The following is a 12,887-nucleotide window of genomic DNA, read 5'->3' on the forward strand; positions in this document are numbered from 1 at the left end:
TATATAGTGTATGTTTTACAATTAACCAATGTATTATTGTTATTATTGTCATTCCTGCAATGTATGAAGTAATACCTTTTGAAAAAGGGCTTTTGTATAGGAAAATGTGACAAAATAAATATTTTTACCTCTCAATTGATGCCCTGTTGCCTTTCTGTGGTTTCACCAAAAAGTGAGTGCTAATAAAAACAAAGACTCAAAGAAACCGTATCTCTAAAAGCACAGTAGTGTAATCTTGACAGTAGCTTGCATAATTACACAATACATCTCCGTTTTGAGTTTGAATTTTTTTAAAATATATTTTGCAGAGATGCATCTGAGTTTCATGTGCCTTCTTAATCCTCTTGAAAGATGCACCTAGAATTGCAACTATTTACACACATTTCTTCCTATAGGTCAAAGTTAATGTGTTTATATTTGTTTGTCGTGGTGAAATCTAATCATTTATGCGTGCAGATGCAAAACTCCTTAGTTTTAATTAGGTCAGAGCAGTGTGAGACTTCTATGTGTCTTCATGGGTTTTCTGAAGGCAGCCTAAAATAATGTTTTTGGCAGTTAGCATCTGTGCATGCTGTCTGTGTCAAACAAGCTAAAATGTATATAATGGAGGCGACCATGGCTCAGGGTATTGGGAAGCTCATCTGTAACTGGAAGGTTGCCGGTTCGATCCCCCTTGTCCTGGTCGTTGTGTACTTGGGCAAGACACTTCACCTACAGCGTACTGGTGATGGCCAGAGGGACCGATGGCACGATATGGCAGCCTTGCTTCTGTCAGTCTGCCCCAGGGCAGCTGTGGCAACTATAGCTTGCCTCCATCAGTGTGTGAATATGAGAGTGAATGAATAGTGGAATTGTAAAGCGCTTTGAGTGCCTAGAAAAGCGCTATATAAATACAATCCATTATTATTATAACAGGGAAAGAGAATCACCATCGGTGTTGGTCAAGTTACTTGAAAAAAGTAATCAGTAACTAATTACTGATTACTTCCCCCAAAAAGTAATCCTGTTACTTTACTGATTACTTATTTTCAAAAGTAATTAATTACTTAGTTACTTTTTAAAAACACAATTTACAACCTGAATAGGTAATAAAGCGATAGATCTTTCAGCCCAATTCTACTTTTTCTGCATAATCCATCATATAAAATGTAATCAAATGAAAAAGTCTCTTTTTAAAACTTGTTTTATTTTTTTAAATCTTTTAACTTTATGCATCAAGCAAACATTAAATTATATGCAACATTCTCTGACTGGAAGAAATTTGTTTGATATTTAAACCTATTTTCTGCACATTCCAGCACATAAAATAAAAATATTTTTCAAATAAATACAAGTGAAACACAGCAGAAAATAAATAAAATCAAACACTCAGCGGTCCTGTTGCTCTATTTTCACCTGTATGGCAGGCAGATGTTTGCTCTGGTGCAGGTGTGCTGCAGCGGTCAGTGGAAGAATCTGCGAGTTTGTCTGTGAATTTCCCATTAGCGTACTCGGTGCTTGCTCGGAAGTAAAAAGAAGTTTTCTTCCCACGCAGTGAACAGCGGACGTTAATGTTTTTAAGGAATCAAACTCTAAGTAAGGTCAGTACTTCCACGCTTTAAACGCTGCACGCTCATACTCTCTCCCGCACTCAATATATTATCCATTGTTGATCTGCACAGCTGTTGCCACAAACGTCGCACTCGCTTACGTCATTGTCATGAGACACTCTCACAAAAAAAAATCACAGTTTTAGTAACGCAGTAACGCAGCATGCTTACGGGAAAGTAACAGTAATCTAAATACCATTTTTGCAATAGTAATCCCTTACTTTACTCGTTATGTGTTACTGCCCATCACAGACATTTTTTTTAATTGAAATATCATTGTGGAGCATGTACCATCTTTATTTTTTTCTAGTAATTTCACTCATTGATTTGCAACATCATGTTCAGACTTTTACATGAGAGCATATGCCTGGGAACAGAGAGCTGCTCTGGGGTCTACCTTAATAATGAACTGTATGTGGTGCTGTTTCTCCAAATAGTGAATTTTGGTTTCATGTTCTGACCCTGAAATCTAAATAATGGTTTTGTAAGCTCCCAGCTGTCATCTCGTGAATTCTTACGCTAGTTTGTCTTTTCCTTCCTGTTTGATGTCACAACTTTACACTGTGTACAGCTAAAACAGCCACAGTAGAGGTTGGCACCAGTCACAGTATGTGCTTTGACCTTTTGTGATCACAAGTCCTTGTAAGGAGCTTTGATTCCTTCAGATGGACAGTAGAAACAGTAATATGGCACAAACACTGTATTGGTTGAAAATCTTTTTTATTGATATCAACATTTTCTCCCTGAGAGAGAATACAAAAAGACTTTACAAACACAAATGCATACTGTACTCAGTGCTGCACGCTTGTTTTCTGTGAACTTTGTTCACTTCATTTAAAAAATACAAACAAACAAACAAACAGAACAGACACGAAACTATATAAACTAGTGTTGAAAAGACTTGCGCCAGTACCCAACCATTTGCCTGTACCTCAGAATCTGAATAGTTAAGAATATTCCAGTGTTTCAAGTTCATGTGTCAATTCTTCTACACATTATGGCAGTACTTAAAGAAAACTTAAACTTTGGTGTTTTCTCACCAAAGGCAACAACATTGCTTCTTCAACTGCATTGTGAGGCTTAAATACAGTTTTACACATTGGTTTGTTTTTCTTCATGTCCATGCTCTATGAACCTGAGGTGAGGCAAGTGGTAAAACAGAAGAGCGTTTCTTCATTTAAAGCAGGAGCATACTTTGTTCCTGCATTGAAGCGTGTTGTATAACCAGGCCTCCCTTTTTGAAAACATCTTATGGTCAGCAAACAGTGGCAGGTGTGGTTTTATATCTAAATAGTTCACAATAATGCTATGGAATTGATGGTGGCTTAAAAAACACACACACACACACAAAAGAAGTGCAAGTAAGCAGATTTCTTTACTTCATATCTAAATGCTACACAATGTGCTGCCATTTCTATTTGTGTTGCTTTCCACTTCTTACATTTTGGTGGCATCTTGGGACTCAGTGATTTCTATCACCTCAAAGCCGGGATTGTCTTGTCCTTCTCTGGAGTGGTGATGATGACCCTTGATATTGTGGAAACAATAGGCGCAGTGTGCAGTGGCTACTGGCACCACTTTGGAGAAGTTGGAGAAATCGACTCTGTATTTGTTATCCCTGCTCCTTGAGATGATGGGCAAGAAGCTGTAGCCCCACATAATTTCCCGAGGAATATAGGAGGTCCGCACTTGACAAGAAGCACTTGTGGACTCCGCTGTGCCGTCCAGGAAGACGACCAGCTCAAAGTCTTGATTGTGGAGTGTGTCAACTGCAACCTCGAAGAAGGGGCTGCTTTTGTCGATTATGTGATGGAGAGTGAGAGGACAAATAAAGAAGAGGTTGTCCTTCCCAGCATCCACCATAAAATCAATGTTCACCTGATCCATGATTATCGTCTCTCCATCTTGTGTGGTTGTCGTTCTCAGGAGCTTACCGTAGATCTGGCTGCCGATCATCAGACTCTTACGTAGGTTGGCCACTCTGATTGAAAGGCAAAGATAGTCATTTCTGGGGCTAATCACAGCCATTGGACTAAATGAGATGGTTTTAGCTCTCTTTTTAGGTAAAGAGATCTTGGCCATTATAAGACCACACATGAAGCAATTAATAATTGCTCCGAGGACTGACTGGATAGTGACAAGAGCAACAGCACCCGGGCAGTGAGGTGTGAGTGCTCGTACACCGTACCCAATAGTGGTCTGTGTTTCAAGGGAGTAGAGATATGCTGTGGTGAGTCCTGCAACACCCCAAACACACGGAGTGTGATCTGGTGAGGGGTTTTGCCAGGTCAGATCTCCATTATTACGCACAATCCAGTACCACAGCAGACCGAAAATGAACCAGGTGAGGGTGTGAGTTGCAGTGAAATTGAAGAAAACGAACCGCCACCGGGCCTCCACCAAGGTGGTCCAGAAATCTGCCAGGAAGGCAAAGTGTTTGCTGTACTTGACGTTTCCATATTCAATGTTGCAGCGGCCATCTTTGGTCACTAGCCTGGTCCTGTGATTTCTTCTTTCATCCAGATACTTCCTGATTCTTGTGCCTATGGATCCACACATTTTGTTTTTTGTTTTGTTTTGTTTCACGAGCCAGCAGCCTAAAATACAATAAAATAGGAAATGATGTAACGTGGATATGCACAACATGTAAATACGTAATAGCAAATCATTAAAACAGTCTCTAGACCAAAGATGCTACGATAATGACAAAAAAATATTGAGAAAAAGAAATATGCTCTGCACTCGTTATAATGAAGAAGAATATAAAACTGACTAATAATCACTTAGTTTCCATAATATTGACAAAAAGATATTTTTACCACACAATTTGAGTTCTATATTCAATTTGAAACATAAAAAATAATGAAATAACATAATTGTAAATGAATAAAACAATCATTCTTGAACTTTAAGAGGCAGATTTTATATTTTATTTCAGGGCATTTTCTACTTTTTGATACCCTGTTGAAAGATTTTACTCCTTGCCCCATGATTAGCTGAGTCTCACTGTAAACTCCCTATGCACAGCCTCAAATGTTCCAAGCTTCCCTGTCCCACAGTAAATTTAATCATCACTGAATGCCTGTAATCCTAAATGCAGCGCTGCAGTGGCGTCCTGACATTAATGAGAAACAAAAGTTTCCACTGAAGCATAACATGTAAGTGTTCCAAATAAACCAAATAATTCGGGAACTTTGGTCCTACGCAAGTGTCTAAACACAAGGATCATCTTTGTTTGCTGAGTTTCAATGTAGCATAACTTAACGTGGCATTAAAATAATTTGAGCAAACCCAGCCAGAAGGGGAACAGCTCACAGGCATAACAATCTTTGACTTTATTCAAGCTTTTAGTTCTCTCATAAGTCTGATGCTTGATGGATGGTAGCTGGCAGTGTTGGCTGTACAGAGGTTTCCAAATAAGTATGGCCTCTGTTCTTGCCAAGCCATGCAAACAGCCATTTGGATCATGCTGTGCTTGTTAGCAAGTGTGAAGTAGAACAAAAAAGTCAGTACAGCAAGTTTATTTTTTTGTTTGCAGTCCTCAAAGCTCAAATCGTGACATTTTGCCAAAAGAAATCTGATAATTACACGCTGTTGCTTGTTGGCAAGCTTTAATGCTTTTAGAAGCAAATGTAGTCATTTTACACCTAATCATTAGGTCACCATGTTGTCATGCTGTAACAAGATATGTGCTGAAGTAATTTCAAATTATATAGGCTTTTTAATTGCAGATATGATAAGTACAAGAAAACAGGTAGAATCACAATTGAAAACGTGACATAGAAGAGAACTCTTGATATGCGTCCTCATAGCTTTAAATGTACATTAAAACTGCTTGAAGTTTAACATTTAAAGCATAGTATATTAGAAGTTTAGTATATTCAAAGTTTAAATGTAATTCATGTTTGTAAAGCAGTACATGTGCATTTCTGTATTTTATTTTTTCTGTAGTAAAAATTTAGTTCATGGATTTTTTTTTGATTGAGCAATTGTTGCTGTGACTGAAATGCTGTAGCAAAAACACTTTCTTAAAGCTACCCATAAAAAAATCACGACTGGTATGTTATGTATGTTTTTTATCTAATATGTACATTGCTGTGGTAGAAACAAACCAAAAACAGGTCACGAGTGAAGTAACCTTGTTAAACTTCCTTGAAGTAAAAATGTACATGTGAAAATTCATACTTTAAAAGAAAAGGCCTGAAGCCAAACTCACCGAAGTGAAAAGTTCACGTCGAAAAGTCAGTTTCGTCTCTGTCTTTCTTGCTTCCAGCTGATTGGGACAGTTTAGGCGTGTCCCTCTCTTGTGCTTGCTGATCTGTACCTGAGTGGCTTTATATCGTCCTGTCTCAATGTGCTGGAATCACCCAGGTGATGTTTACGCCCACAGACACATCAAGTGTCCCCACCCCCATCCCCACTTCTGACTCAAAACATACACATGACCAAGCATCCTAAGACACACACCCATGCACATGCTTCCCAAGTTAGAAGAAATACGGTTTATTTCATACATGCTAGGCACCTAGAGCCACCCTGACCTCTGTGCATCACACTTTGTGCCTATTGTGGTGTCAGAGTTCCTCTGAATTCACAGTTTGTTGGTTCTTTTTTGCAGCTTTCGTGCAGTTGCCCTCACATTTCGATATTGTGTGGTGTTGACACCACACGTTTCGTGTTCTGGATGCTGATGACGAAACAGACTGTGTTGCATTATTTACTGTAAACTCTATACACACATAATATTATTGACAGTTTGGGAGGAAAACTTTTCTTGTCTTTTTTTTTTTTGGACAGTGAGACCATTTTCTGTGTCTGAAGTTTTTTAACAGGTATGTTGTCCATTTAACAGGTGGCGTGTATATTTCACAATTAACTCATGCACTTTACCAAAAATGACCGCTACAAAAATATGAAATGCACACTGCATGCGTAGTGCTAGCACTGTCAATAAAACATCTGCACTCACACTGTTCACAATTCTGAGTTATCATTCTCTAAGCAAAAAACACTTTCCCCTCTTTACTGTTGTGGTAAACCGTTCCATTGTGGTGGAATACAGCAATAAGTGCAACACGTGCATTGCACTGCACCATTAGGTGTGGTGCAAATGCTGCAAGGTCAGCGGTCAGTCAGGAATCAAATGATTTCATCATTCTAATTGCAAAGGGATGATTTGCCCTCATTCTGCAAGTACTGCAGGGTCTTTTTTCTACTTTTACAACTAATTTTGGGGTACATGCTACATCACTGTACCAGCATGCATTAAAATGCTTAAAGATATTATGCTTTACATTTGAGCCAAAAGTTCATACACAAATTTAGTCTCTGCTGCAGTCTCAAGTGACAAACTCAAACTTTGCCATGTCGGCTGATTTTGTTATTTTCTTCTTCTTTCTTTTGAATAGCAAAAAATTATCACAGTGCTCTAGTTACTGGTCAGCTTTGTGGCTATTTGTCTCACAGTAAAAGAAAACAATGCCAGTTCCTGTCCAGCTTAACTAAAACATTTAGCTGACCAGTGCTTGTTTCTGGATCACTTTTGGAACAAAAGGTTTGAAGTCATTCAGTTTGTGTCTTTGATTTGATCTGTTTGTTGCAGAGTCAGCACATAGAGCCAGACAACCATTCACTTTCACACCGACAGTGTGGAGTTAGGATTGGCTATAAATTTATGATAATGAACCCCACGCATGTCTTTAGACTGTAGGTAGGAATCTGGAGTATCTGGAGACAAGCTTTGCAGACTGGATTTGAATCCAGGATGTTTGTACTGAGAGGCAACAGTGGTACCACAGAAACACCATGCTGCTCAGTACAGCAAAACATTTATACTGTATTTAAACATATAAAGAAAAGAGTTTTGCGCAGTAGTGTGGATGGAGATCTGACTTTATTTCTTTATTATTTAATAAAGATGAAGTTACAAAGCCTCCTATAAAAAAGTTAAAGTCCATCTAACTATTTCAGCTGGTTTCCCCCTAAAGTTATGTTATGTGTCAGTCCAAGGCCATCATTGTCAAAAAGTGTTGACCTTTATTTGTTTTTATTCCTCGCAAGCCTTTGTGCGATTGCAGAGTGGTGAGGTGAGAAAAAAAACAACTTTGAATGAGAGAAGTGATTTAAGCTTATAAAAAAAGGGGTTTTGTATTTTATTTCCTCTTCACTGAGTTAATTGTTTTCATCTACTAATGCAAGCTGAAGTCCTTTGAATTGTGGGAGGGAAACAGTAAGGCAAGAACATATGAGAAAAGGAAGTCGAGGGCAAAACTGCGTATGCTATCCGATCCCTGTGAACAGATCAAATAATGCCATACCTAAGACACGAGCTTCGATTTCGTACACATTTCTTAGCAATAGGATTAGTGAGGCCTACTGAGAACAAGAACCGAATATTGTTTTTGAAGAGACAATGTTCAGTTCATCCTTACTAGTTGTTCACTTGCCTGAATGATTTACTTGCTCTATACTACAAATTCTAAATGTTCAAAACAGCAAAAGTTTACACCACTGCAGTACTCGGTGTCCTGTTCTTCAGGTCTTGAGCTAGGACTCTTCCAGTAATAACCATACTTGCTCTGAATTCAACTGAAAACTCTAAATATAAACTATAAACACTCCTAACAAAACCCCATTTGGTTTTATTTTCATCATAATGAAAAATGCTGTTTGTGGTGTTTCAGTCTGTCAATGTGACATATCAAGAAATCAAGAGAGATCCCAAGAAATGTATAAGATTTCTCTTTAGCGTGAGAATACACTAACAAACAAGTGTTGCATAAGATAATGGAAGATTGTGGAAGGAAGGAAGCCAACAAAAACTCTTTAAATAGTTTTGTTATGTCAGTCCATGCATGTAGCGCAGACAGAAACAGATACTAAAATGCAATCTATTTAGCCTCTTCAATCGGAGACTAAATATGAAAAGCTTTTATGACAACAAATATTTCCCCAAAACTTAGATTCTAATATTCCAGTTCAGAGGCCATAGTAGTCTGGTTCTAAGGATCTTTCTGTTTGCAAATGCTAAACTTCTTACAGAAGAGCAATATAGGAATTATTGCCTGCTATACCCATTATCACCACATAGTGTCACTGTGTCAGGGCAGTGCAGTGGTGTCTATAAAAGGATCATTCACTTTCTCTTCACCCAGTTAAAAGTGTAAAACAACAAAACAGGATTTATGATTTGAACAGTCATGGATGCAAAAGACTACATTTAAAGATGTTCTAACGGTGTTGATACATTGTGATACAATTACAGCAGTTTGCTTCTATAGTGAAATATTACAGCACAACTCCAATTTTAAAATGTAAAATGTAAAATATAAATAACAGACTGCAGGGATTTACAAATCCCATAAACCCATATTTCTTGTTTTTTTTCAGCAGAACATAGAAGCACATGACATGTTAAAACTGTGACTTTTATGGAAAATACTAGCTTAATTTGAGTTTAATGGCAACAACACATCTAAAAAAAAATGGAACGGGGGAGACAAAAAGGCTGTAAAAAGAAACAAGTGGGGCAACATTTGACAAATAATTAGGTTAACTGGGTATAAAAAATCTTAGAGAGACAGAGTTTGTCAAAAGGAAAGATGGGCAAAGATGTACAAAGCCACAAAAAAAAAATTAGAGTCATGTTCTTTAATTTAAAACTGCAAATACAGTGAAAATCTCATAGTACACAGAATCTGGAGAAAACTGTGGGCAAGCAACAAGGCTGAAAATCAACAGTGGATGCCCGTGATCTTCGGGTCCTCGGACGACACAGCATTAAATTCAGGCATGGAAATCACTGCATGGGCTCAGGAACAGTTCCAGAAATCAGTGTCTGTGAACATAGTTCAGGGTACCATCCACGAAATTCAGGGTACAGTTCTGTCATGTAAAGAAGAAGCCATATGTGAACATATGAATGCCATCACCCTCTCTGGGCCAAAACTAATTTAAAATGGAATTAGTGGAAAACTGCTCTGTGGTTGAACAGGTTGAAATTTGAAATTCTTTTCTGGAAAACATGGACATTGTGTCCTCCAGAATAAAGAGGAGTGGGACCAGCACTCACTTCAAAAGCCTGCATCTCTGGTGGTAGAAAGGAGAATTAGCTTGCATGGAATTGGCAGATTGAACATCAGGAAAGGCTGCAACAGTGCAGAAAGGCACATATATGTTATAGCATAGCATATGCCCATCAAGATGGCCTTGAAATGAGAGCAACACTACAATTCAATACAACATGACCCATTTTTTTCCCTAAAATGGTTCATTTTCTTAGTTCAAGCATTTGATATGTTGTCTATGTTCCGTTAAGGATAAAATATGTAAGGTTTTCAGATCATTACACTTTGTTTTAATTTTCATTTTCCACTGCACCCCAACTCTTTTTGGAATTGTGGTTGTAATTCTAAAAAGGCACTGACTGCTATTATGTTGCCAATAAAAATAATAGGATCAATGCGCCTTTAGGAAGCAGTCCAAGCTTTGTTCACACATAAAACAAGAGCAGTGGGCTGACTTAAGCTTCACATTTATATTATTTACAATTTAATACTAAATGATTTAATACCAAAAGTTTGCTTGCCTTTAAAAATTGTATATAACTAAAAACAATTCACTGACAGTTACTGCACCTAAATATTTCTTTATAAAATGATGTGAGCTAGAGAACTAGACAATGTTGAGTAAGTAGGACAAATTGTTTGATAATTTACACATTACTGATACCAAGCATATCTTTCTTCTCCATGCAGTGACTGGTTTGTCATAATATGAAATTCCAACCTACAGCTTTGCCCCTAGGTTTTGTAGTGCAAAATTAAAAAAACAAACAAACAAAAAACACTTGTTTCAAGTATAGATATATAACATAGATGGAAGTATAAGGTCATGTTAGTCTTTGAATTCAGGTGTCCCCAGTCCCATTGCCCTGCCATTCACTTTGTCTTTTCAGACATTTGTGACATTGTGTGGATTGTTCTAAAGAGCTCACTGAATTCAAGCCGGGTACTATAATAGAATACCAGCATCAACTGTAAGCAGTATTATTGCAGAATGGAACTGTTTACGAACCGCAGAAACTCAGTCATGTGGGGTTGCAGAGTGGTTAGACACATCGCTGAAAGTTGCTGAAACAGCTGAAACCTCCTCTGGCATTAACATTAGCATGAAACCTGTACTATGGGAGCTTCATATCATGGGTTTCCATGGCCGAGCAGCTCCTGGAGGTGTAATTTCCATTTGGCCATACAGTGTATGAGACTATAGCAGTAAAAATCATAGCAGCTTCAAACTTCAGAAATCCTGCTAAGATAAGATAACCTTTATTAGTCCCACACGTGGGAAACTATTCAGTGCTCTGTATTATGCCCTCCTACTATATTTTTTTCCCGGCTGGCCTCTGATTTTTCATTCCCACTGTGTTCTGGGTTGATGGTAACAATGCACTTCATCGTTGTGCCATAAGCTCTGACAAGAGGATCAATCAGAGCTAATGAAGCCTAGGAGGAGGTGAGAGAAGTGTAAGAGGGACGGCGCCGAAGGGGGACTTGGTGGGAATGTGAGGATGGAGGCGGGTGTGGCGGTGCCAAGGATGCAGTGAGGGGGATTAAGAAAAATGGCACTTCCACCAGTTCTTTTCCATTTCCTCACTTCCTGTGGAATAACACACACCGTTATCTGTGGACCACAATCTGCTGACCTATGATACTATCATTACATTGCAGAGAAATGGGCATTGCCGACATTTCTACATCGTACATTTCCCTTTTGCAATCTCTACTATTTGTAAAGATTTAAACCGCAGCTTACCCAGTGCTTGCTATCCTCATATATTTTTCATTTTGTAGGAAGGAAATCAAGAATAACTGCATTGAAAAGAGGAGATACCACGCGTTTCTTTCATATGGAAATTTCTGCACTGATGGATATTAAATCAGACTGGAAGCATACATGACACTTAACAACATTTGTATTATGCTTCTTTATCCTGCAGTTCACCTTAGCAGGATAACCATTTCATGCTTCTAATGGATTATTTATTACAGGAACAACAAAGAGCCTATTATACTGCACACCCCTTAAGCATCATACAAATGGGTGTACAATATACACAGGTTTCCTTCAAGCACTTGTAATAGCAAAATGTGCTAGGAAGCTTTATTAATGTATGATGTGTGGTTAATGTGATATGTGTAAAGTCAACTGCAGGGATTTCTCCACAGCATGAAGTGGAGAAGTAATAAGGTGGAAGGGGGTTCAAGCTTTGATCAGTCGTGTAACCTCAGGAGGGGAAATAATTAAACATGCCCCAGATCTGAACAACTCAAAGCCACGCGGGGCTCATCCACAGCCGGGATCGGCACAGCTGTTGCTGAAGGACCTGAATTATTACAATTAAAATCACCAACATTTCATTATTACCGTCGAGCTTAGCGCCGCTAACCCTGAGTACGGTCCAGAACTCATAACCCTCGGCCAAATCCCAAGTTCCTCATTATTGCAGCTTCGCTCATTGATGTCCCATAATCCGCTGTCATCGCTTCCCCAGTCGGTGAATCCTGGGAAACAGAAACAAGAGTCTATCCTGGTGACAGGAAGTGGTGGGTGGGGGGTGATGTGCAGAAAAAAAAGGGGGGGGGGGCTGCAGAGTCATAAATATCCTCCCAAACTCAGTGTAGGATGTACGAGAAGAGCCTTTCTGGTAATAGCTGCTTCTGTTGCTCCTCCCCTACTTATCATCATCTCCTTATCTTTCTTTCTCTCTGCTCTCATTTTCATCTTTCATCGTCTGTTAAGTGGAGAGCGCACATTCAGTTTTCTGTATGTCATGCTAATAACATCTCAGTGTCAAGCATCCACCTCTCTGCCCGCAGCCTGATGGGTATCATATTTTGTGTAGATATTACCCTGGTAACAAAATTTGAAATATGATCAATGAATATCTACATGGATGTATTTGAATAAACTCCACACTGATCATTGCCCATGAGCTCAGTGACCATCAGCATGGCTGATGTGACTGCATGAGACTATAGTTTAAGTTTGTTTATACAGGCATCCTTTATTCTACGTTAGGTGCTAGTGTGTGACTTGAAAACTGAACTTCTAGGTCCAAAGGGTCCTTTTCACTCTTTTTAGCACCTCCTTCACCTCTGTCTCGTATGTTTTGGTTCTTTTTTCCCTTTTCAGCTCTTATTTGTCTTGCTCCAGCTATTTTTTGTATGAGATCTCTTTTCACTGTTTCTACTTTTTTATGTCTCTCTCAACCCCTCAGGGTGTTTTTTCAACTGCAGT

At 38.6% G+C, this 12,887-nt stretch overlaps 1 protein-coding gene across 1 annotated transcript; it reads right to left on the minus strand.

Moving 5' to 3' along the window:
- Nucleotides 1-2,329: 2,329 nt before the first annotated feature.
- LOC102203659 (ATP-sensitive inward rectifier potassium channel 1-like) lies at nucleotides 2,330-5,897 on the minus strand. The gene is made up of 2 exons (XM_005720654.1): nucleotides 5,806-5,897; nucleotides 2,330-4,186 (listed from the first exon to the last, which is right to left on the minus strand). Exon 2 carries the CDS (start codon nucleotides 4,146-4,148, stop codon nucleotides 3,027-3,029), a length of 1,122 nt encoding a protein of 373 aa, XP_005720711.1. The 5' UTR covers nucleotides 4,149-4,186; nucleotides 5,806-5,897; the 3' UTR covers nucleotides 2,330-3,026.
- Between the last annotated feature and the right edge of the window lie 6,990 nt (nucleotides 5,898-12,887).

The sequence above is a fragment of the Pundamilia nyererei genome, unplaced genomic scaffold (assembly GCF_000239375.1).
Source record: "Pundamilia nyererei isolate P.nyererei 1_Seehausen unplaced genomic scaffold, PunNye1.0 scaffold00003, whole genome shotgun sequence".
NCBI lineage: Eukaryota > Metazoa > Chordata > Actinopteri > Cichliformes > Cichlidae > Pundamilia > Pundamilia nyererei.